At 35.9% G+C, this 23,935-nt stretch overlaps 1 protein-coding gene across 1 annotated transcript; it reads left to right on the forward strand.

Annotated features, from left to right (window-relative positions):
- Positions 1 to 2,159: 2,159 nt before the first annotated feature.
- Positions 2,160 to 23,271, forward strand: LOC145780622 (uncharacterized). Its single transcript, XM_082592247.1, has 20 exons — positions 2,160 to 2,265; positions 2,804 to 3,117; positions 4,191 to 4,320; positions 4,890 to 4,975; positions 5,462 to 5,615; positions 5,715 to 6,134; positions 8,003 to 8,392; positions 8,846 to 8,891; positions 9,443 to 9,574; positions 10,481 to 10,615; positions 10,900 to 11,006; positions 11,163 to 11,275; positions 12,129 to 12,209; positions 12,710 to 12,778; positions 13,149 to 13,245; positions 19,656 to 19,741; positions 20,141 to 20,240; positions 20,670 to 20,758; positions 21,466 to 21,599; positions 21,977 to 23,271. Exons 1-20 carry the CDS (start codon positions 2,160 to 2,162, stop codon positions 22,104 to 22,106), a joined length of 2,919 nt encoding a protein of 972 aa, XP_082448373.1. The 3' UTR covers positions 22,107 to 23,271.
- Positions 23,272 to 23,935: the final 664 nt, after the last annotated feature.

Consider the following 23,935-nt stretch of genomic DNA (forward strand, 5'->3'; position numbering starts at 1 on the left):
ATTCGTTATTTTGACTCAAACAAACACGGAGATTAAAATTAACATTTAAATATCATAACTAGGGCTGTTTGAAACAGCTTTTTTGATAAAAAGCGATTGGAAGCGAAACTTTATGTATAAAAGATGGTGAAAAGTTAAACTGCAGTAGCCCACTTCAAAGCGTCATTTTTAGTGCCTTGCCAAGACACAAGCGACGCCTGTTTGGGGGTCGTGCCGATGTCCTTACTCCTTGACTATACCTAACGGAATTTTACTCTTCTTTCTGCATTTTAAGATTCCAATAAGTTTTGTTTTTTGTAAAACGAAATTGTTTTGATTTTGAAACGAAATAATTTGAAAGCTGACATTTGCCGTTGACATTTTCAGGGGAACACCTACAAATGTGTTTCTGGACACAGAAAACGGAAACTGGAATACTGTAGAAACAGCTTTTCGAAATCTGGCCGAAAAATGCAATTTTATATCCTCTAACGAGGGCCAGAAACAAAGATTGACAGTGGAACACATTTTTCATTCCGTGTTTGGTTCTTCTGGTTGTGACATGCCTTTATTGAGACAAGCACTCGAGGTACCGAATGAAAACATTATTTTCACTTTTTGTTGCAAAATTTTTCTTCTCACGTGTAGGCGCTAATATTACTGTATGGCACCCGTCGGTTAGCCACTGCCTGGTGTCATCATCAATAGAGGCTAGGCTGGTCGTGTCGAAATTGATTCTTACGTTTCAAACTGACAAGTAGCATACTGTTTATTTCGCTATAGAAAAGGTTGTAGTTGCAAAAAAAATAAGTGACTACCGCAAAAACTAGATGATGAATTTTGGAGCTAATCATCGTCTTAATGGAAGTCACAAGGGTTAATATTTTAGACCTGCTTATTCGCAAATTTGCCTGTTTACTTAAAGACATTTATCAAAATAAGAATACAAATTTTCGTCATGTAAACAAAGCACAAATGTAATTAAAATAAGTGGAATTCTATTATACCGTAGCCTAATTTTCTTTTCATGCAAAGCACATTTCAAAAATAGATCAAATAACATTTTCCTTTCTGTGAATATCTTTATTTCCCATTTATATTGTTTATTCTTATTTTTATTTTTGTACAATCTTTACTTTTTACTGTAAGAGTAAGTAAAATCCATTTATGTCTTTTAAACAATATAGTTTGGTTTAGTTTTGAATCTTTACCCTCGGACTGACAAAGCCTTGATAGGTTATTCCTGGTAGTTTCGCATACTTGTAGAGGCTCTTGACGCAGGGCCGGTTTTCGAGATTGGCAGAGTAAAGTTTTCCGTTTGTTGAAGTCTTGTTGCCGGGGAATTATCCCATTCACTTGGTGCCGCTGAATGGAGAGCGGTCCTAAAATGCGTTGTTCAAGCGCGCACCCCGAGAGTTGAACCAGCGCCGCGTGATTTTGAACCGGGCGCGTAACCACTGAGCTAACGGAGCGGACGTTGCCTTTGAAATGTTATCATTAAAACAGTAGACCAGGGCTACTCAACTGGCTGACCGCGGTTCAAATCCGGACCTTCTGGGTGTTGAAGGTGGACCTCGGACTTCTGGAAGAATAACTTCATTGCCACATTTTAGGGCCTCTTTAAACTGATTCCCATTAGGAAAAAGCAATTTTTTGTGATTATCCAGGGAGCTGGGGGCTTCGCCCCCAGACCCCCCATAGCTTTGCCGTCTTCTCTGATGTGCGATCCACACAGCTACACTACAAAGAAACACAATACATTTTTTCCTTTTTTATTTCTTTGTTTGTGTCAGACAAAAATCCAAGTCGTGTTACATACTACCTAAAAAGTGTTTGGGTGCTCGTAGGCTACTGGTTGTTTAATTTTCGTGGTTGCATATGAAATATTCACCGGACCGCGAAAATATTCAACTTGTTAAAATGGACCTTTGCGAACATTAGTTGAGTAGCCCTGCAGTAGACTAAGTGTAGGCTAATATTTGTAGGCCTAAATGAAACTGCAAAACTGGCTTTGTTTTTGTGGTGTGACCACTGACCAGTGACATAAGGTACTTTAATTTAATAGAGCAGAGTTGCTTTATGAAAAGGCTACTATTGTATCCAGGGCTGTATTTTTTACTTGATGATTTTCTTTAAAGTCTTGCTCGGAATCACGCTTGTTACAAATAAATTGTGAAGCAATGAGACTAACGGAAGAAGCTCTATCAATGGACAGCCCAAAGTCTGCGCAAGAGTTTATCAAACAACAACTCAAATCTCTCTCAAAAGTGATAGTACTTGACGAAGGTGAGATACATGCTGTACTATGTTTTTCTTTATTTAATTCAGACCATGTTTTGAAACCGGTAATGAAATGTTTAGATTAATTAATACAAAAACGAAAATCTTGATCAGCTAATCTGTGTCTTTGATCTTTTTCGCACATACAAAAAAAAAATCTTTGTTAGTAGGTTATGTTTTTTAAGAAAACACAGCTGTGTGCTTTTGGTAGTCGTCGAACCAACAACCTTTTAACTTTTCCTTCCGACTCACTCAAGCTTCCGACACTCTCAAGTAATATCATGAGATATTATCAGTAGTTTTTGTGTAATTAATCAAAGTTTTAGATTTGGACGGAACCAGACTACTCGTTAGTCTGAAAAGGATTAAACTTTCAGAAAAAAATTAAAACTGAAAACCTTTACTCTTTAACGCGGCATTGATACTTTATACAGTTTTGAAAGACTTTCAGTTTTACAAACGTGAAAAACGGAAATCGTTAAGTACAAAGAATTGTGCAGTTACAACTCATTATCAATTAATTGTATATTTTTGCCTTGGACAGATAATCAATCTCCGAAAGAGGGTCTACCTGTTATAAGGGAAGGACACCAGCAAGATACCAAGTCCGTTTTCAGCAAAGCATCTGCTTCAAGCAAATCCTCTCCAGCTCTTTCAAGTCTTATCTCCCCTCCAAGGATTCGTTCCCATTTGAGCAGAGCTGCATCAGAAGAAAATGAAAGCTCTCTAAAGTTAAATCGAGTTCTGGGCAGGGCTGCATCAGAAGAAACAAACAGCCTTTCAAAGTCAAATCGTGTGCTGGTCGAAGAAGAACAAGTAAAGGAATTGACTGCTGCAGAAAAAATGAACTACACTCAAGTAAAATGGCGTTATAGTGTTTAAGTTAACAGTTTATTCATAGGCCAGTTTAATCATGAGTAGGCTATATTCAATGAAACTCTTACTAAGTATATTCATAGGCCAGTTTAACGGTAAAAGCATACCTTTTTTAAATCAATTTTTGAAAAAAAATACTTGCAATAAGGTACTGATGTGATAGCTAAACTACTGAAAATCTCTTACAAGTGTTTAGTTTAAAAACTCAGTTTGCTTGTGACATGGGAACGCATAGTGTGGGAAACGGATCATCACTTTAAAGAACGTTGGTACCACATCCATTGAGAACATGGAATTTTTTGACTAAGCGCTTAATATTAAATGGTTGAGGATGAGCACGAAATTTATCTTCCTGAATGCCTATTTAGTCCATTATCTAAATCATTAAGCTGCAGGCGTAACTTAAAAACATAAAAGTGTAGCCTACAAATGTGAAACTGCAGTCGGTACACATCAATGAACTTTAATTGTATGTCTAAACGTTATGCTGGTAAAACACCTCACAGTATCTTGGTGGTTCATTTTGTTGTATTGGTTAGCTCTACTCAAGATGGTTTTAGTTCCTGAAATGGCAGCACACGTTTCTGGTGATTTTAAAATCATAGACACATTTTTTTACTTCTTCTTTCTGCGGCGGCCTCAAACGCAAAAAGAAGAAGAAGTACTCTTTTATATTTCAAATTTTAGGTTTTGGCTTCCTGTGTTGCTTTGATTAGTGCCCCAAAAAGAAATTGTTGAACGCGATGCAAGGCTGTTTCGAAATTGAGGAATGTATAATAATGTATTCTTTCAATTTAACAAATGTATATCAATTCTTTCAATTTGATGGTCTTGCAGTGATGGTGCGGTGCCATCTATAGAGCTTGGGTATTGGCTAATGTTGGACCCTTTTCGTAAGACTTAATCCCTCATGAATTAGTACTTTAGCAGTGTTTTTACTTTAGCAGTGTCTTGAAACGAATCTTAAAACTTTGTAAAATCTTTAGAACTACATAGAGCGTTGGTCTAACATTTTGACCATTTACTCTCACACTCATCATTCACCTTTTCTACAGATCATCCTGAAACACTTTGACAAAGACCAGCTATCGGACGCAATCTTTGAGTTGGTCCGGTCCACAGCCAATGAATTTTTGTCTGAAAAAAGACGAAGTAGCAGTGGTTATGTCACTGCACAAAAACGATGTGAGAATATTTTCAAGCATTTGCGTGAAAACTTATACACCTGTTGCCATAAAAACACTTGCGATATTGCAGCTTATAATACTGATATAAAAAAAAGGAATTTTTGTACAAAACGTGAATACCTATAGGAGAAGATGTTGCTGATACATTTACATGGTTATCGTTTTGTTGGTGTCCGACAAATTGTTCGTAAGCAATTGTTCGTAAAGCAATTGTTCGTAAGCAATTGTTTGTAAAATAATTGTTCGTAAAATTAATTCTTCGTAAAGCAATTCTTCCTAAAGCATTTTTTCGTGCATGCAGTTAAAGTTTGATGTATACGAAGAAATGCTTTACGAAGAATTGTTTTACGGATTTCATTTTACGAAAAACAGTTTACGAACAATTGTTTTACGAACAATTGCTTACGAACAATTGCTTTACGAACAATTGCTTACGAACAATTTGCCTATAACCGTTTTGTTGATAGCCAAGTTTGTCAATGTAAAGCAACATGTAGGCTATGCTATTAACAATATAGTCTACTGCAAGCGTTGCAATTAATTGAAGGAAATTTGATTTCTTTTTAGATCTTGTTAAAAAAAGTGCAAGCTTTTTAAGCACAGAAGGAACACGGGACAGTGGATTGATAGACGACTATCCAGAAGGAGAAAAGGTATTCTGACGTATCACGTTCTCACCAACAAATCCTTCATTTTAACATTGATACTACGTTGCTTCACGTTGAATCAATCTAACAAGACTGATCTTGCTGATTGGCTACAAATTTTCGAAAGAGATGTCTTTCAGTGCAAATGCAGTCATTTAAATTCTATTTATTATTATGTCACAAAGTAACCTAGTGGCAAAAGAAATTGGTTTTGATATGTTTACCGTTTGTGGTTTGTAAAGTTTCTTTCAAAAACTAATGATATGGCAATTTTCTAAGATATTGGTTCTTCCTGCTGGTTAGTATTAGCTTCAACATAAAACTAGTTTCACCTAATCTACTGCCATTGCTATCATTGAAGTAAAGCTTTTTATGCTGCTTATACAGGATAATGCAATTTAGATTCTGAAAAATACTTGAACTGAAATTCAATCACACTAGTTACAAGTTGTGGTGCTGTTTGAGTAGGCTATAATTTGGATTAATTTGCAGGATTCCCCGGCAAAATCTCCTGGAAGATCACCAGGATTGTCACCCATAAAACCACCAGGATTATCACCCATAAAGTCACCAGGATTTTCACCAAGAAAGTCACCTTTGGTTTCCCCTAATAAATCACCAAGAACATCTGGAGAAATGTATTCAGGTGATTTTTGGAAAAAATTTAGCGAAAAAGGATTTTCTGGTTCTAAATCAAATGAGGGTGAAAATCTCGACAAGTTGGCAAATTCATTTCGATATTCAGGATTGCTGTCTGACGATGAGAAAAGAGAGTTAGAGAATGTAAAAAGAAGGTCCGGGAATTTGCTTTCACCCAATGATGCGTTAACACGACGGAGCAAATCATATGCCTCTGATCTTCCTTCTATGAAAAACAACCTAAAACTTCCTCTCGAGCCAAAAAATCCACTCACATCCTCAATACCAAATAACAAGCCAACTTCAAGCCGATCAAAGAAAGCCAAGCACAGATTTATGACCTTAGGCCGAAAAGGAATCAGCATGATGCGTGGAATCCGACGAAGTTCATCTGCACGTACTCCAGATTTAACAAGCCCTGGAGATTTTTCATTCCCATCAGAAGAAAAAGCTCAATTCATCTCTCCTGCTAAACCTCATTTACCTAAAGATGAAAAAAATCATGAAGAGGTCAAGAAGGAATCAAGTAAATTATCTTATTTCACTTGTCAAACTAAAAGATTTACGTGTATATTTGTGTGGCTCTACGTTAGTGATATGCAATTGGTAATATACTATAAGATGATAATGATGTGCAACTCCGTTCAGATAGAACTTAATGTTTGCAGCAAAACCACAAGCCATAGGCCGGTGAGGTGGACTGTCCTTAAGTATCAAACCCCGAGTCCGAATAATTAACTTGCGTTCTGGGCTGAAATGACTTCTAGAGAAGCTAGAAACACAGTCTTGGAATCCATATTAGGGTTTTTGAGGATGGCGAGTTCAATAGTGTTACTTTCAACACCGTTTGAGGTCATTTTCAAGGTAAAAATATTATATTTTAAGGTCAAATTACTGAATTTTGGTACTTTTTGCCCATTTTTGCGTTTAACTCGTAAAGCAAAACATTTTTAAGGAAGTCGTGACGAAACATGTTATTACATAAACAACATATGTATTTCTCAACACTATGGTTATTATCTAAAGGAGTCTATGATTACAATATAATACACAAAGTGACAATACATAACAACATGACACCATAATAGACAATGTCTATCACTAGTTGGAAAGCTTTTCTTGCCTGCTGAGGCATCCCAAAGACTTTTCTTTGCCCCTTACATTGAGGACATAAGCTTTCAATAGAATGTTGGCTAAAGTAGTACAAGCATGCATTCACAAAGGATAACATCTCAGCAAAATGAAACCGGCAATGCATTTCAGTCTTGTCATGCAAATTACAGGCATTATGTACAAAAAAGACAGTTGACAACAATCTTTCAAACCACAATTCCGAGTGATTCCACAGGATTCAAATGCTGTTACAATTCAGCTATAGCAAATGAAAATAACGCGTTACGATACGTCGAAAATACGTAGATCATGCGGAATAAAATTTTGTCATTAAGTAAGCCTTTTTCCAAGTGGACCCAGCGCGTACAAAGCTGATAGATATGTCAGACGTTTAACACAAAGCAAAAGCCAAATTAGTAATCAATTTGTACTCACATGAAGCAATCTCTTTCAAGCTGCTTATCCGAATTCTACAAATCTCGGCTTACTAACTAAGTCCGAACTGGCTGACAAAACGCTGTCACAATCCAAGTTCACAAATGAACAGAAGTCTTGCCCCACATTTCCAGTTAATCAAGTGCAGTTGATGAATCGTCAAGAAAAAGCAGCTATGCCGCCAAAAAGGGCATTTATCAATATATCGCCATTCGTAAACACGTGAACTTCAAACAACTTAGGCAGTGTAGAGAAAATATCTTACACAACCTAGGTAGCAAAAGCTGTCATGTTTCCACTTATTCAACGTCTGCAGACTCCAAATCAATACAAACAGTGCGGATTTTGCTAGCTGGGAATAGATGAAGTAGGTGCACAATATCATGTTTCGTCACAGACTTCTTTCAAACAGTTTTGCTTTACGAGTTAGACTCAAAAATGGACAAAAGTTACCAAAATTCTGTAATTTGACCTTAAAATATAATATTTTGACCTTGAAAATGACATCAAACGGTGTTGAAAATTAATGCCATTGAACTGGCCATCCTCAAAAACCCTGATATGGATTGTAAGATTGTGTCTCTAGCTTTTCGCTAGAAGTCACTTTTGCCTAGGACTCAAGTTAATCATTTGGACTCAAGTTACAAACCTCGAGCATGGGAGGTTCCAGTCCTTTACTTAAAGAGTCCGTGGTTTCACTGAATATAAAATTGTCTGAGGAAATCACTATTTTGTTTATCCTTTTGTTGTGTCGTAGAATACTTGTATGTTACGTCTATCTTACTGGTTAATAATGCACCGCAGGTGTTACATGAAAATTAACAACTGTTTTTGCAACGTTTTCAGTGTCAGTCAGTTCCACGCCGGCAAAATCTAATGGTTTCTTCGAAGGAATGAACGTCCCTAGATGGCGCACTACATCACTCCCCCTGAAGAAATCACATCGAGAAAAGAAAAAGGATAAACCGAAGCGTGGGAACGTGATGCAGCTGTTCCAAAGCGCCGGAGATATCCGTCTTGAAACTCAAAATGATGTGCTTCCAGTAAAGCGAAAGTTAAGCAAGAAGAAATCGAGAAGACATTCTTCCTCATCCTCTAAACAGAAATCTATCTCTCTTGCAGTCCCTAAAGCACTCAGTTTCGACGCCCTTGATAGTGACAACTTAAACCCTTTCAACAAAACGAGCGCTGTCTCCAAATCTCATAGTACATTGTTGTCCAAGAAGCTTTCTTTAGGTATGACATGCATGACAGAGGCTTGCTTCAACAATGGAAATGAGAAGTAGGACATTGGTCGATATAGAGTCAGCGTGGGGTCTATGCAAAAAAGCAACTTATTTTTGTGCTCTAAGCTTAAAGTCAAGAGTGTATAGTTATAATAATGGTGTTGCAAGCACAGTGGTGATTTTTAACCTTTTTTCACATGTTAATATTATTTCAAACAATGCAAGAATTATTAGTTTGCTTTTGTTCCATGAAGTAGATGAAACATTCACTAACTGTGAAATGATTCAGAGTAGTTTATGCCTTTCTGTGTTAAAAGCTAAGTCATGTTTTCTACTTCTATTTGCTTGGCAACACTAAAGGCTCTTTAAAACTTGCAATTTATAATGATTTTTACATGTTTGTACAAACAACTGTAGCCATCATGTAATGCTGCATGTACAGCAGATGTTGTATGTATTACAGATGATAAGATGCAAGTTTTCGACGACGATGATGAAGTGAGGAACAGGTCGGCTCTGTTTCCTGTCTATACAACTATGTGTTTGTTATGTTGCATGTATTAATATCTTCACAATATGAAACACGTTTCTGGCTTTATTAAAAGATGCATTTTTATATGTCTGTAAACTACTGTACGGGAGATATGAAACTTTTGTTGGTGACTATTTCATTCCAGTGCTATCAAAAACGAGCCCCAAAATTGTTCTTCAAAATTCACGAAAAATAAATATTTGAAAAAAAATAAGATTTTTTTGGTTCACTGTTATTCCTCTCAAAATTTTCCCAATTTGTTATTGACTCAGCCACTCGCAAAGATTAGCCCCCCAAATAGACCATGAGGTTGTAGGGTTTTGGCTTTCAATGCATTAGAAATGAAAATTTCACAAATAATTAGAACTTACTCTAAATTTAAAGCTAATGACAAACTATGTGTTTTGACTCAGCGTGCTTGAAATTTGCAATAGATAGCTTACGCTTCTTTTGATTTGAATTCAGCCTAAGTATTTTACCTTAGCAGCGAAAGACGTCCCTTAATAACCAAACTAACTATTCTTTCAGAATGGACTCTGGTGTCACAGGAGACAAAAGCAGTGATGAAGCATGCACAGGAACTCCGGAGGCTGCCAAAGGTGGATGCTGGGAAAGTACAGGCGTGGCAGGAGTGAAGTTTGCTAGAAAGCATGTTTTAAGGTAATAATTTGAAAACATCATTTTTTAAATAATGCATGTTTTGTTCTACTCCAATCCAATTGCTTATCTACGATTTCAGCTGGTTCAAATGATGGTATAAAAACATTTACAAAACCTAGCATAGGCCTATCACGATTTGAGCTTAAAAGCAAAATATAATATTTATAAATTTTGTATTATCTAACCACTATAACAACTGCGTTTAAAACTTTATCATATTTAGTTCAACATACACTAAAAATTATGTATTGTCTTCAATGTTTTGTAAACTATAAGCTCATCTAAAAAAATTCTAATTGCCTGTTAGTAAGAGTATTTGCAATTATTTATATTACATAAATATTTGTGCATTATTGGCTATTCAATCGAATTGTTTTAAGAACTCATATCAGCTATACACATACCTTTCCTCTTTAGGTAGTGCAAAATGTTGGTTTACAGATGGCTTTGTTTTCGACAAGTCGGCAATCTAAAACGGCCCACATCAATCTGCTATTAAATGAAACAAATTCATCTTCAAACTTTAAGCTAATATGGTTTTGCTACTTTCCGTAGAATTGGTGAAAGCACAAAGTAATGAAGGATCAGTAATCTATACGTTGATAGAATAATGCCACTTCTAAGTGTTTTACTGATAGATAAAATGTTTTTCATTGTGGATGGATGATCGTTCGCACAACAAAGCTTTAACAAAAAGATGTTTTGATAACTTTAATTTCAATATACTCATAAAGTTGTTTTCTTTAAATATGCTTGGAAAACGACCAACTGGCTAAAGATAACTACAGTAGAAAATAAATGGCTCGATGGTGTATTCTTATAATGTGATGGCAAAAATCGTAAACGTTTTATTGCATCATTACCTCAATATTACTTAGTCTCAAAGTCAGCAATCTTTGTTTGAAGGAGGAATCGCAAAAGCAGATCTTCCTTTTCCCATCACTTCCGGGGATCATCTTCCAAGAAAAAGATCCTCAATCTTGCTTTTGTAGGAAGTGACAGAACCGTTGGAGACATGGCGCGAGCTTACTACGAATTGCGGTGGGAATGACATAATGAAATATATAATGTCCAAAGTTGCACCTACAGTGTAGTATAAATTCACTTAAAGTGTTGGTGCTCTTTACGTAACTGTTTTAAAATGTTTTGTTAAGTTTCATAGAGATAGGTTGAAAAAAAAAATCCAGATAGGCTATAAACATACGAAGAAAGTTAGCTGATACCTATTTTGACAGATAGTAATGTGTTTTTTCAATGAGATGTTATACAACGAAAGTATTTAAGTGCTGCTATTTTTGAAACATTACCATCTTCATTTAATACAGACGTCGGCAGTTAACCCGTGCACCGCTGAGACATCACATTGATTTGAGACTTTACTATATCCCGGTCGGCGGAAGTGCGTTTTCAGATGAGTTTGGATCAATTCAAAGTTAGTACTTCTCTAGCTAACGCTGGAATTTATCAGTTGTAATTTTCACAAATCAGTTCTTGCACTTCGTATTAAAAAGTTTCTATTATACCCTGCAAGGTTCTATTTTAAGGCCATCGCACTTTGTAATGCTTTAAAACATTATTTTTTGTTCAGGTGGGTGTGTTCCTTTCGACCTGGAAATAAGCAAAATGTTGGGTGATGTTGACCCGTGGTACAGATCAGTGGTGACGTTAGCAACCAACAACTTACGGAGAGTGTTTCCTTCGGTAATTGCTGATGACTTATCTTGCAGTTTTTTTTACAATACATGAGACTTTGGCTCTAATACTTAAACTATTGTAAAGATTGGTACTGGCTAATAAACAAGCCACGGCAATAACAAACAAGGCAAATACTTCAAGACAGGTTTGCTAGAAAATCCAAAAACTTTATAGCTCATTTCCATAATAAGTTCTTAAACAAGCAGTTACAAGCGGACATGATGAATTGTTCAAGTAATCAAATAATAATCATCACCGAAAATGGCTTGAACCATTTCTTGTTGATGGATTATACTAACGGCATACAATACAAGCAATGCAAATCAACATGATCACATTTCGATGGTTGTTTTGCACACCACGTTTGATACAAGATATTAGAATGTCGCTGATATCAATTTTACTGCATGAATCGTGCTTAATTTCTTTAGAATTGAATTAAAATAATCCTGAATCTTGTGTTATTGCTTAGTTTGATATGCTTGTTGTTCAGAGTGAACTCTTGACCAAAACTTTATCAATTACCTTTGCTCTCCAGTTGTAGACTAGCTTAATGCATTGTAAGTTTTTGTCAGAAAGAATACATTTAAATTAATACTTTTTTGTAAGGTGAGACGATTCTATATCTGGTATTCTTTTGTGCATGCAATTTTAGTGATTTGATAAGTGGTCAAAACATACTTTGATTTTCTATGCATTTTCGAAATTGCACACAATAAGTTTCATCATGGTTCACTCGTGGATGCACTACCAGCAAACGACCACATTTGCTAGCTGAGTAGGTCATTGGTTTTCGCAGCTGTGCTTACACAAGTTCGTTAAAATTTCGATTTTCTTAACAATGTGCTGTGTATTCCAGATCAACAGCGAAAATTTGGATGACAAACCCGCGCAATGCTCAGAAGATGCTCACTTTGCTTCCAAGCCTACACCAGATAATGTAAATTAACTTACTTGCTAGTTTTTTGGCCCTACAAAACTTTGATTTCTTTTTTACTCTAAATAGCATCGTTTAGTCACTTTTTTGCTCAGCACCTTGAAGAGATAAAAAACAATCATTTAATTACCTAGCAAAAAAAACTCAAATAGGTTAAAACAAAGAAGGTTTTCAATTCTACAAGAGATGTAGCCTACCAAGCGCGAAACTACGAGGTTAACCAACTTTTTTCAATCCAATTCTAAATATTTTCCCATTTAAAAACATGTTTTTACAAAGTAGGTAGGCCTACTCACAATTGCTGTTGATCACTTGGGAACAGAAATGTTGTATTAATAGATTGTTTCTTAATTGCTCCTAATTAGCACAATAATTATTCCTACCATGTCCAGTCTTTGAGTGAGGTTTAATGCGAATTTGAACAAACATGCCGCATAAAGGTCTGTATTGGCACTTACCACTTATCCGCAGTAGTATTTGATGACGTGTTTTGTATTTTTTAGATTCTGGCCAATAGCGTTCTTAGCTACTTCCGTTTTGCCATAAAAACATGTCATGTACCAATATTTAAGGTAAAGCGTCTTATTTTGTGTTTTGATTTATTGTTTAGTAGGCTTCCTAAAAATGTTTTATTAAAACTTGTCTTTCACTAAGTTTTTTAAATTAAAGATAGATATCTTTATAACAGACTGATCTCTTTGTTCAAATTATATGGAACACATGGGTTGACCAGCATTTTTTCTGTGAAAAAAACAAAAACAAAACTGAGCAAATTAAAATCTTTGTGGAGTAGCTTCATGCTTAGGCTACTTCAGAAAATAATATCCAACCACCATTGTCGGTCATTTGTTTATCGTTTCGCTAAAGCGCTTCTCCCCAAAACGTTCCGTCATTCCAGTTACGTTAGGCCATAGTGAAAGTACCGTAATTTGTCTTCTTCAGGCTGTTTTGCGAACCAGCACAGATGAACTGATAACAGAAGTGTTCTGCTGCAGAGTTGAAATCGGACACGTCGCGTACAAGCAGGCAATTGCCGCAGGTTTGCAATAAAAGTGTTGTATTTGTAGCTGTAAAATAGTAAAACATATTTGGAGGGCGAACAGAATTTGCCCAAATTTTGTCTTTGCAAATATATTTTTAAAGACGCAACATTACTCACAATCTCTGAGGCAGTGTAATACAGGGGTCAGGAATCTTTTTAGGTAAGCAAGAAATGAAAGCTACATTTTTTTAAATGTATTTTCGTGAGAATCATATAATGCTTTAACACAAATAGTTATTACTATCTAAACCCTTGACAGCCTATTTCACCTAAATAAATCATCAAAAGGTTCTCATTCAAATATAGATTCTATTTGAATCAGAACCTTCTGATGATCCATTTAAGTGAAACAGGCTGTCAAGGGTATAGTAATAACTATATTTGATTTAATTCACTCTGCTTTGCTTTTTTGCTTAGCATTGAGCACTTTTTGTAGTATTAATCGTTTTCATTGTTTCAATGCTTTAACACTTAATACAACTAACATGTAGTGGCAGGTGATGCGTTTGTAAAAGTGGGGCAATGTGTTTACTGAAGGTGAGAAAAACAGCGAAGGGTCTGAGCTACCTGCCCCAGAAAATTGTGAAAAAAATGCATTTAATTTAGTGCATTCTGAGAGTATTTTCAGCTTTAAATTGTAGTGAAAAGTTGAGATTAAACTTGCCTGGTATATCAACTGCATGAAGTAGATGACAAAACACCATAACATGTGCCATAACAATTGATCGTTGGTGCTATATTAGCCTACTGTGTCATGGATGGTAAATAGCTGAGCAAGTCAATCCTAAGATTGGCAAAGACAAACAGCAGTTCATACAAAAATCTATTTTATAGAAAACAGTTAAACCGTAGCTCAAACAATATAAAATTAAACACTGGAAAGTTCACAAATTGTTTTGAATTTTTAGTAACTTATGTAACTTAGGTGTTGTGAGCACAACGGCCTGTACCCACAGGCTATACCAACGTGTAAATCTACAAGAATGACTGAAGTCCGTTGTAACTTTTATGTTGAACTTTAAGCTCAATACACTTTGTATTTATTGAAAATAGTAGTTTTAAAAAATCAAGTTGCCAAAATGTGAGCACAAAATGAGATGATTAAGCTAAAGTAACTCAATACCATTTGTCATATAATCGAATATTTTTGCCTAAATATTTTTTACAAATAACTGCGTTAGGATATAACCAAAAAGAAAAAAAAAACCTAAACAGGTTTCTGAGGCCAAAACAGCAGTGGTGCCGAAGTTAGTTGAAGATTGGGGGGATAAATCAACATTTTGTCAAATTTTAGACGATTTTGAACATTGGGGGGGATACATATTTTTATACACAATTTTAATGATACCGGTATTAAGTTTATTAAACAATCACCGGACCTCGGTAAATTAGCTGCTAACAGCATGCTATCATGGAGATGAAAGTGCTACCAGTGCTCTTGTGAATGACTGCTGTAAGATTAAGAGACAAGCAAAGAATAATTAGTAGGCCACCTACAGCGGGATTCGAACCTATGACCTTTCAATGAATACTTAGTTTTTCCAAAAAAAAAACAGAAGTTATACTTTTCTTCTTGTCCTCTCCTTCACTAGAATCACTACACTTAGTGCACTATAGGACTAAGTCACTAGTCAGGAGACGGAAAACAGTCGAAGCTACAGAAGAACATCTGCAAATTTATGACAAAAATAATAAATTTCAAACACATCACAAGAACTTGTTACAACCGAACATATTGCGTCTTACGGTAGTGCGCATTGAAAACTCATTAGCAATGTCATTTATGCTGATGTCATTAGGAATATTTTGGTGAATGTTGCAAATAATGCTAGCATTCAACCTTTCCTGTCCCAAAGTACTTCTCAGCCAGGTTTTCAATCTACGAAGATTGGAAAACGACCTCTCACAAGCAGCAGAGCTTACTGGGAAAACTAAGAGGATCTTAATCAGCTGGAGTATTTAAGAATAGGAGGTTTTTCCAACTCGGACAATGCCTGGTAAGCTCTTTTAGCATCGCATAGAGATTTTGCTCCTGTTGCCTTTCCAAATGAATCAATTTGATAACTCATCGATTGTCTATTCAGCTCTGGACAATTTTTGACTATTGCAGGAACTAAGCCGGTCTTGAAAATTCGTGCAAGTTCTTTATACTTTGCCGATGTGGAATTCAGGCTACTTTCAAACCGTTCGGTCAGTTCAGAGATAACTCTGTCCATGAACTGATTGTAAAGTATTTTATAATGCAGTTCAGTGTCTGCAGTATAGCTGCCATCGAGCCTCCACCCAATCTTTCAGGGACTCTTCTTTGCCGCGCGGTGCTTGCAAAGACGTGATAAAAATTAGCAGCAAATTTTTCGGGACGTGAAACTGCATTTTTGTAATTGTTCTCAAACTCCAAATCACGATATTTCTCTAGAGTAATTTTCAGGATCACGACTCACGTGTTGAAGCACTGCAGCGCATAGAATGATACAAAACACGCATGTAAGTTAAATAGACGAAGTTGTTGATGCGATTGTCGTAAAAGTAGAACAGCAGACACTATAGTTACGAGCTGCGATTAAACGCAGGAGATTAATCCATTGCATACCAGAGACACAAGACCGACACAGGAGATTAATACAATGAGTCCTCTCAAAAGCATTACTGCAGTGCCAGTGGCCTGGTCCAACTCGTCCTTAATACCTTCAATGAAGGTCCTTTCATTGCCTAGCGTCAAATCCAAGACAATTTAGAACTGTGATCCAGCATCAATAAAAGAAAAACAACAGCAATTCGATATGCTTGCAAACAACTGAATCGAAGTACAACTTCATAACAAATATTGTTTCTAAATTATTGGTGGGGATGCTGCCAAAATATTGGGGGGATATATCCCCCCATCCCCCCCTACTTCGGCACCACTGCAAAACAGAACCTCATAAAGTTACCAGTAGGCTTCCAAAGTTGTACCTTAAAAGAAATGTAGGCTAGTATCGTAATGAATATCTTTAACAAGATTACCTCCGCTTACCAATTGCATTCTTTTACATTTATTTTCTGCAGATACTAAATCGAAGTTTAACATTCAGCCAAAATTGTAATACCAAATACAAAAGCTTCCAAAATTGATGATGCTACATTTTGCAATCTAAGAAAAATGTTAATGTATTTCAAAATACAGCACTAAACAAAGTTCCTAAACTGGTAGTGTTAAAATTTCATGGTAAAAATTGATTTTTCCAAATAGCTGGACATTTTTTCCCAAATGATTTTTATAAATAACTGCAATAGTAATAATCCATCCTACCCGTGAAGAAATGTAGCCTACATGCTATTGAATAAGTTTACCTCTGCTCGCCAATTGTGCTCTTTTTACACTTAGGCTACTTTTTGCAGATGTTGAACCAAAACTTGTCATTCTGCTCAAATTTCAATACTACATCCAATAGTTTCCAAAGTTGATGATAATACACTTTACATTCATTGGAAAATGTCAATGTATCTCATAAATTATAACAATTGTGTAAAGTTTGTAAACTGATCATGGTAAGATTAATTTTTCCAAGTAACTGAACATTTTTGCCCAAATTCAGAACTTTTTATTTCAGCAGAGGAGCGGCCGCCCCCTGCCTCCATCTCCAATGCGGAGATGGGTGGCAGAGGGAGACCTATGGCTATGAATGTAGCCATAGGTTTTATAAACAGTTAAAACAGTTAAAGGTCTTATCAAACAGTTAAATAAAACCATAGCCATGGCTATGGTTGTATTTAACTGTTTAAATAACAGTTCAACTCATAAATTGACTCGAACCAATTAGCCCTATCAAACAAATTATTTAGTAGAGCTTCGGTAGAGAGTTTGTCTTGTTGAACCATAGGCATACGAAGCCGAGCAACGTGATCAAGTTTAACATCTTCAAGTTTATTACATTTACATAAACATAAAACTACGCAACAAATTAAGTATCGAACGTTTTCGACATCACAAGATGTTCTCTTCAGGAATAATATACATACAGCTTAACTACATCTGAAAAAAATTACAATGGTTAACTAAATCTATAAACAGAAAAAGACAAAAACTGCACAGTACTTCTGACTAGCTCAAACTCAACGATATAGGCTCCACGAGAATCAAAGGTAACTGCATCAAAAGGTGTTAAACAGATCACATGATATGGTAGAAAGGCAAGGTGCGAAAAACTAATTTTAAAATACAGAGAGCAAGAAAGACGAGCCGCAAGCATACAATTGTTTGTTCAACAGTGGATTGTGACGTTTTATGTACAAGGCTTCCAAGATCTTAGTTTGATACTCAGACCTGCCTCTGGACATGATCTCAAACTACTTGATAGAAACGTTATTTTGGCATTCTGTACATGAAAAAATGTGATCTTTAATTGCGCTTTTCTGTATAGATAAATGGATACCCGTCATACTTTTTTGATAAAATATTAAAAGCTTTTTTGGATACGAAGCCGAAAGTTAAACCCGAAGAAGACGATTTTAGCAACTTTTTTGATATACCATTCTTGGGAAAAGATTCGGTAAGATTTTCAAAAAATCTAGCTAAAATTGTCAAAAAGAAATTTGATTGTCAAAGTTTAATAAACTTATAGCTGCGTTTGTCAACAGAAAGTTCTTTTGCGCAATGATTACCAGTAGTCTTGTACTTTAAGTATTGCATAGTCAGTTTTGTTCAAATAAAGTGTAGATTGTAAAATTAGATTTTTTCAATGCTTCCATTGATGGGGTGAGTTAGAACAGTGGCTGTGGTGCCAGTTGGAACATGTTCCAACTCACTCCACTGTATAAGAACTTAGAAGTTAGGCTAGGAATAATGTTGAACTGACTATGCTCAGTTACAACCTATTATATTCACTACAACCTTTTCAATTTAGAGTCTGCAAAGCAACACAATTAGAAAATAATGTGTGTTTTTATACGAAACGTTTTTGCAAGCTCATCGCCATAAATAGCCTATATTATTATGTGACATTGCATGCATGTGATCGTAAACAATGACAGCTATTAGCCGGTACGAATACGGCTCAACTAGAAAGTATAAGTTTCGAAAAATATACACAAATAAACACAATAAATTCACTTTTTCAACTCGCCCCATTGCATGCTCCAACTCACCCCACTAGTGGGGTGAGTTAGAACGTTCAGGTTTGAGATGAGTTTATCAGATTTTTTTATATGAGCGTAATACAACTTTAAATATTTGCGAAAATGTTTAGTTACCATTAGTCTCTCCATTTGTGAAGTTTTAAGAATTTTGAAAAAGTGAAAGCGGCAAAAGAGGCTTCTAGAGGCAAAACAATAATTTTTGTTCCAACTCACCCCACCTTCCCCCTATATAGAACGTTCAAAGTAGGCAGATATTTTCAGCTGAAGCCGCCTACGCCCTTTGCTCTATGTTCTAATGTCGTTTGTAAATTCAGTTGTTTGCGTGATGCAAGCCTGACATACATCGGTATGTCAACAAGACATTTATCGACTAGAGCTGGGGAACACCTGAAATTGAATTCTATACAGAAAAGCGCAATTAAAGATCACATTTTTTCATGTACAGAATGCCAAAATAACGTTTCTATCAAGCAGTTTGAGATCATGTCCAGAGGCAGGTCTGAGTATCAAACCAAGATCTTGGAAGCCTTGTACATAAAACGTCACAATCCACTTTTGAACAAACAATTGCATGCTTGCGGCTCGTCTTTCTTGCTCTCTGTATTTTAAAATTAGTTTTTCGCACCTTGCCTTTCTACCATATCATGTGATCTGTTTAACACCTTTTAATGCAGTTACCTTTGATTCTCGTGGAACCTGTATCGTTGAGTTTGAGCTAGTCAGAAGTACTGTGCAGTTTTTGTCTTTTTCTGTTTATAGATTTAGTTAACCATTGTAATTTTTTTTCAGATGTAGTTAAGCTGAATGTATATTATTCCTGAAGAGGACATCTTGTGATGTCGAAAACAATTTGTTGCGTAGTTTTATGTTTATGTAAATGTAATAAACTTGAAGATGTTAAACTTGATCACGTTGCTCGGCTTCGTATGCCTATGGTTCAAATTATTTAGTCGGTCTACAATTTAAAGTAGAACTTTCCAATCTTTACACCACACAATACTGAAGCCTAGCAGCATCTCACTGCAGTTCGTGAAAGAATCATCCTTCGGTTAGAAAGCGTCAAACGACTACAACACCTTGTTAACTCTTTGAACACAGTCAAAACAAACGAACTAAACTCTCTCTGTGTCTAAGCTCGTGCCGGTTTTAGACCTATATTTTTTCAATATTTACAGACTTTTCCTAAATTTTATCAGCAAAGGAGTCTACTTCAATGTTGTGGACATTACAGTATATCTTGATGTATTGTATTTACACTGTAAAGTAAGTTTAACAGGAGTTCTGAATTTCAGGCCGTTTCGGAAAGCTCGGAAAACTTGTTGATATATCAAACGACACTGGACCCCCGGCAGCATACACGCAGTTTAGATACAAGAAAGTAAGCAAACACTTCATAGCAAATGGTGGGACATTTTGAACGAGACGAAAGCTTTGTAGTGGGCTACAACCATTGGTCTTTAAGGCTGTTGGAAATAAAAATATTTATAATCGTTTTTACTTGTTTCGAAGTCTTCAGTTTAGTTTCGTTTAATTTCGTTTCAAAGAAAGAACTGTTGGCTTTTTATGTGGATTCAACGTCTGCAGACATTGCATTGTTGAATTGTTGCCGTGCCCTTGAAGACGTTGTCAATGCAAAAAAGAATTAGTTTGTTGCTGTCTTGAGTTGCAATTAAACCAAGCTTCAAGCTATCTTATTTTCAATGTATTTATTGAGTTCCATTAAGGATTGGGGATCTTATGGGATCGCATTTTTAATAACAAAATATCTTATTTTCAGTATGGAATAAATGGAAACTTCATTCTGAGCAAAACACTTGAAGAAACCAATTACTACAGAGTTTCTTTGATTCCTGTTGCTTTATCTGGAAGTAACAAAGGTAGAAGAAGCATCTGTTCATGGAACTGTTATAATTTATAGCTTAATTATAACATACATTTGGTACAAATCTAAATTATAACGTTAGCCTTGTTTCGAAACGTGTTAATTTTCGAAATTACAGAAGACTGTAATAGTTACGCTGGCATGTAGCCTAACGTTAATTTGTATAACTAGGCAAGACTGAGCCACACGACGTAACCAGCTTATTTTCTTTCTAAGCTTTGGAGTACCCAGCAACAACTTCCCATGCGTCTGCCTGATCTGAAGGTGCTTTTGACCCACAATCAAGATAGTTGTTCCGCTAAATTGCAAAGCTTCTTTACTTGTTTTCTTAAAGGCAGCAGTGTCTACAAGTTAAAGACGGGTCAGATAGCTAAAAAAAGTGATACAAAAATACGTTTTTAATACTTATTTTTTACTTTTGCAGATCAGGCAAGATTTCCGGGAGCTGATGGTCTCTATGTCACCTTAGTGGATAATGAAAAGCGGCTGAAATTGATAAAACGTGGAACTAAGGTAAGAATGCATGTAACCCAACTAGTATTATCAGGTAACAAGTAGATGACATAATAGTAGTTACTACTGTGATAGTAAGTAGTATAGTATTTCACCACTCAGCTACACAGAAGATGCGCATTATTGGCAAAACTTTAGAATTAGGCTGAAGCTCTACCAAAATAGGCATTTGTTGGGTAGCCGAACGGTGATAGCCATTGCACAGCGCTCGAATGAGCGTTGGTTAAACTCCAATCAAGAACGCACAGTTGTGGCAAAACACGTGACATGCTTAAAGAGTTAATTTCATTGTCCACTTTATCTAAACATTCACCCAGGACGTAGCTTGCAGTGGTCTAGATGTGACAAAAACAATTTATTTTTTAATTTATTTCTATTGAACGTTCTTGGCTTATAAAACAACCACTTTTGAGAAACTGTATTTCGAATTTTATGAGTAATTTTATTGAAATTACTTATTAGTAAGCTATCGTTTGCCAGATACTATACTGTAGGGGAAGGGAATTTTTTATACACTGGCAGTCTGGCACAAATCTCCCTTCTTTATGTTTGCCTTATTTGAAGATGTATTTTCTTCTTTCGATGCTTTCACGTCGCATTATAAATCAGCACTTTTTTTTAGAGTCGAAAGGTAGGCCAGCTTCTCGGCTCTCAACGCCACTGGCATGTGGTTTAACATGACAAAATATTTCATGCTTGTCCAACAGGTTCCTTTGCAAGACGAAATTTGCACTAAATCACGGTTTACTGTCAGCGAGGCTAAAATGGAAGTAGTAAGGCCTGTTCAAGGGACTTTCACCGTATGTTTGGATCATACCTTAATTCACACCAACATAAAAAGGTAGGCTAAGTTGATAGACTTGTCTTGTAACAAAAATTTAGTTGCTTTATTTATGCCATCTATTAGGTAAAGTTAATTTTTTTGGCATGCAATCGTATACAAAGTTTGAAAAGTTATAAACACCTTGTTGTGAGACCTCCATATCTATGACACTTCGTCATTCAGTGGCAATTGAATAAGAGGAACTTTACACTATAACCTCGGTGAGTGGGTCTGATTTAAGGGTTCTAAGCCTTTACATCTACAATTAGGCAATGAAAATTCCAAAGCTAAGCTTTCAGATTTTCTCAATTCTTTGATATGTTTTTTACAATCCTTTAATGAATCCGCAAAATAGGAGTTGTCTTGCAATTATTTTGAAAAACTTATTCTTACAGTTTTGAAGTTTCCCGTTGTCTGGCGCCAGAGTACGAGCGTCCCAATGCAAGAAAGCGGAAGCCGATTCATGCCGCTCACGTGATGTCGCTGCCATTGAAAACTTTTTGGCCAAGTTCTAATTTAGCTTAATTAGGCACTTGTTGATCATTAAAATTACCCTTCCGTTTTCACAGTGAATTGCTAACTTGATTATTATTGGACAAAACGCTGCAATCTTATTTTTTATAAAGCATGGACGACTTTAACTGATCCATAAATATTTCACGCGTAGTTCAAAGAGCAAAAACACAGATGGCGAGCAAAGAATGACTGGTGCGATAGAACCAAAAATGAAGTCAAGCATTTGTGAAGTGTACAGTATTCGTTTGTGTAATCAACCTCGGTAAAAACTTTTACGTCTTACAACTTTGAAAAATGGGCTTATATTTTTCAGAAAAGTTTGCAACCAATGCAATACAAATGTAATCAATCAAACCTAAATATTAATTTATCTTTGTTAGATTAATATTGCTCTTTTTTAGGTGGGTAACTTTAGCTATCAGTGAGCAATTGCAGCTGAAGAGAGTTCATGGCCCATAGTTTTGATCCAAAACAAAATCAGCTGTATGGTCCAAGTTACTATTTTGAGGTTTCTATGGATAAGATTTCTTATCCTGCTCTCTGTCAGTTACGTCCTTGGTGCCAGAGGGCAAACTTACAATAGTTACAAGAGGCCTATGGTCACTTTTTGGGTGCAAGCTATTATTAGCATGGCTTCATAAAGCGTAGCTATAGGCCAAACCTAATAAACTAAGACTAGCCTATGCACTTAGCCTACATGGGTTTAATATTGTCTTTTTAGTGTATGTCTTCGGTGTAAGTTATAGCGTTGAAAATAACGTTTTTTGAAAAACTATTTGTTTATTTAATAGTATAGAGCAAAGATCGACATCAATTCATTTTTGCATAGTTCACTCAAGTCGGTCTAGCCAACTTAGTCTACATTGAATTATGGTTTATTAAGCTACTGCTCATGCTATGTTGAGTGTTGCAGTCACAGGGTAGCCTATAACCATATCGTTTTACTAGGCTTAAGCATAAAGTCAATCGATTATTTACCGTGTATGTCACAGCTCTGTTTGTTCCGTAAAGCCTGTTTCTCTTACTTTTTTTTATTGTTATTTCGTACTTTACTTTTGAATACACAAAATAGATGAAATTTATAATTCATTATGTTGCAAAAAAGTAGGCTTAGAAAAGTTATCATCAAAGCCAAGGGTGAACAAGCAAAGTGAATCAGCCTGAAATTTAGAAATAAAAGCAGTTCACTACATCAAACAATTTTTAGGGAAATATTTTAAACTTTTGTAACAGATTCGGAAAATAGATTAAGTTCCACCTTTAGCAGCTGCCAGCTAGCATGATCGTAGCTTATTCTACAAATGGTTTTTCACAAGCTTTCGGAACACAGTTTTCGAGTCGTGTGCAATAATGAGAAATATATTAATATGGTTAATTTATTATCGTTCTACAGCTGCTAAGGTCTTTTAGTGACAGGGCTCTTGTTTAATTTTGTATCAGATTTACGATATCACCACATGATTACCTAATTTATCCTCAAGGATACAATCGGTAGCCTACCATTTTTGAAGTCTTCGGGTTGACTCGACCTGAAATCGATCTCAGACCTATCAGCACTAAAGCCAAAAGCGAAACCTTTCGGCCACAGAGCTGGTTGTGATGACTATAGTGGTAGGCTGCAGGAGTCAGGCTATTTATCGTTGTTTTATAAGGGCAATAATACTCTTCGCCATGCAGCTGCTGTCTCGAATGCCATGAGTTAAGTATTCGTGCTGCCAAGCTTGATCGCTGTCGCACAGTTTGTAGAATCCGTTAATCCCTCTTGGCACGGTTGTCGATTATCACATTGAATGTGCATTTCTAATAGCCCACTCAGCCAATTTAAAAAAAAATCTCTC

Source organism: Aplidium turbinatum, chromosome 12 (genome assembly GCF_918807975.1).
Source record: "Aplidium turbinatum chromosome 12, kaAplTurb1.1, whole genome shotgun sequence".
NCBI classification, from domain to species: domain Eukaryota; kingdom Metazoa; phylum Chordata; class Ascidiacea; order Aplousobranchia; family Polyclinidae; genus Aplidium; species Aplidium turbinatum.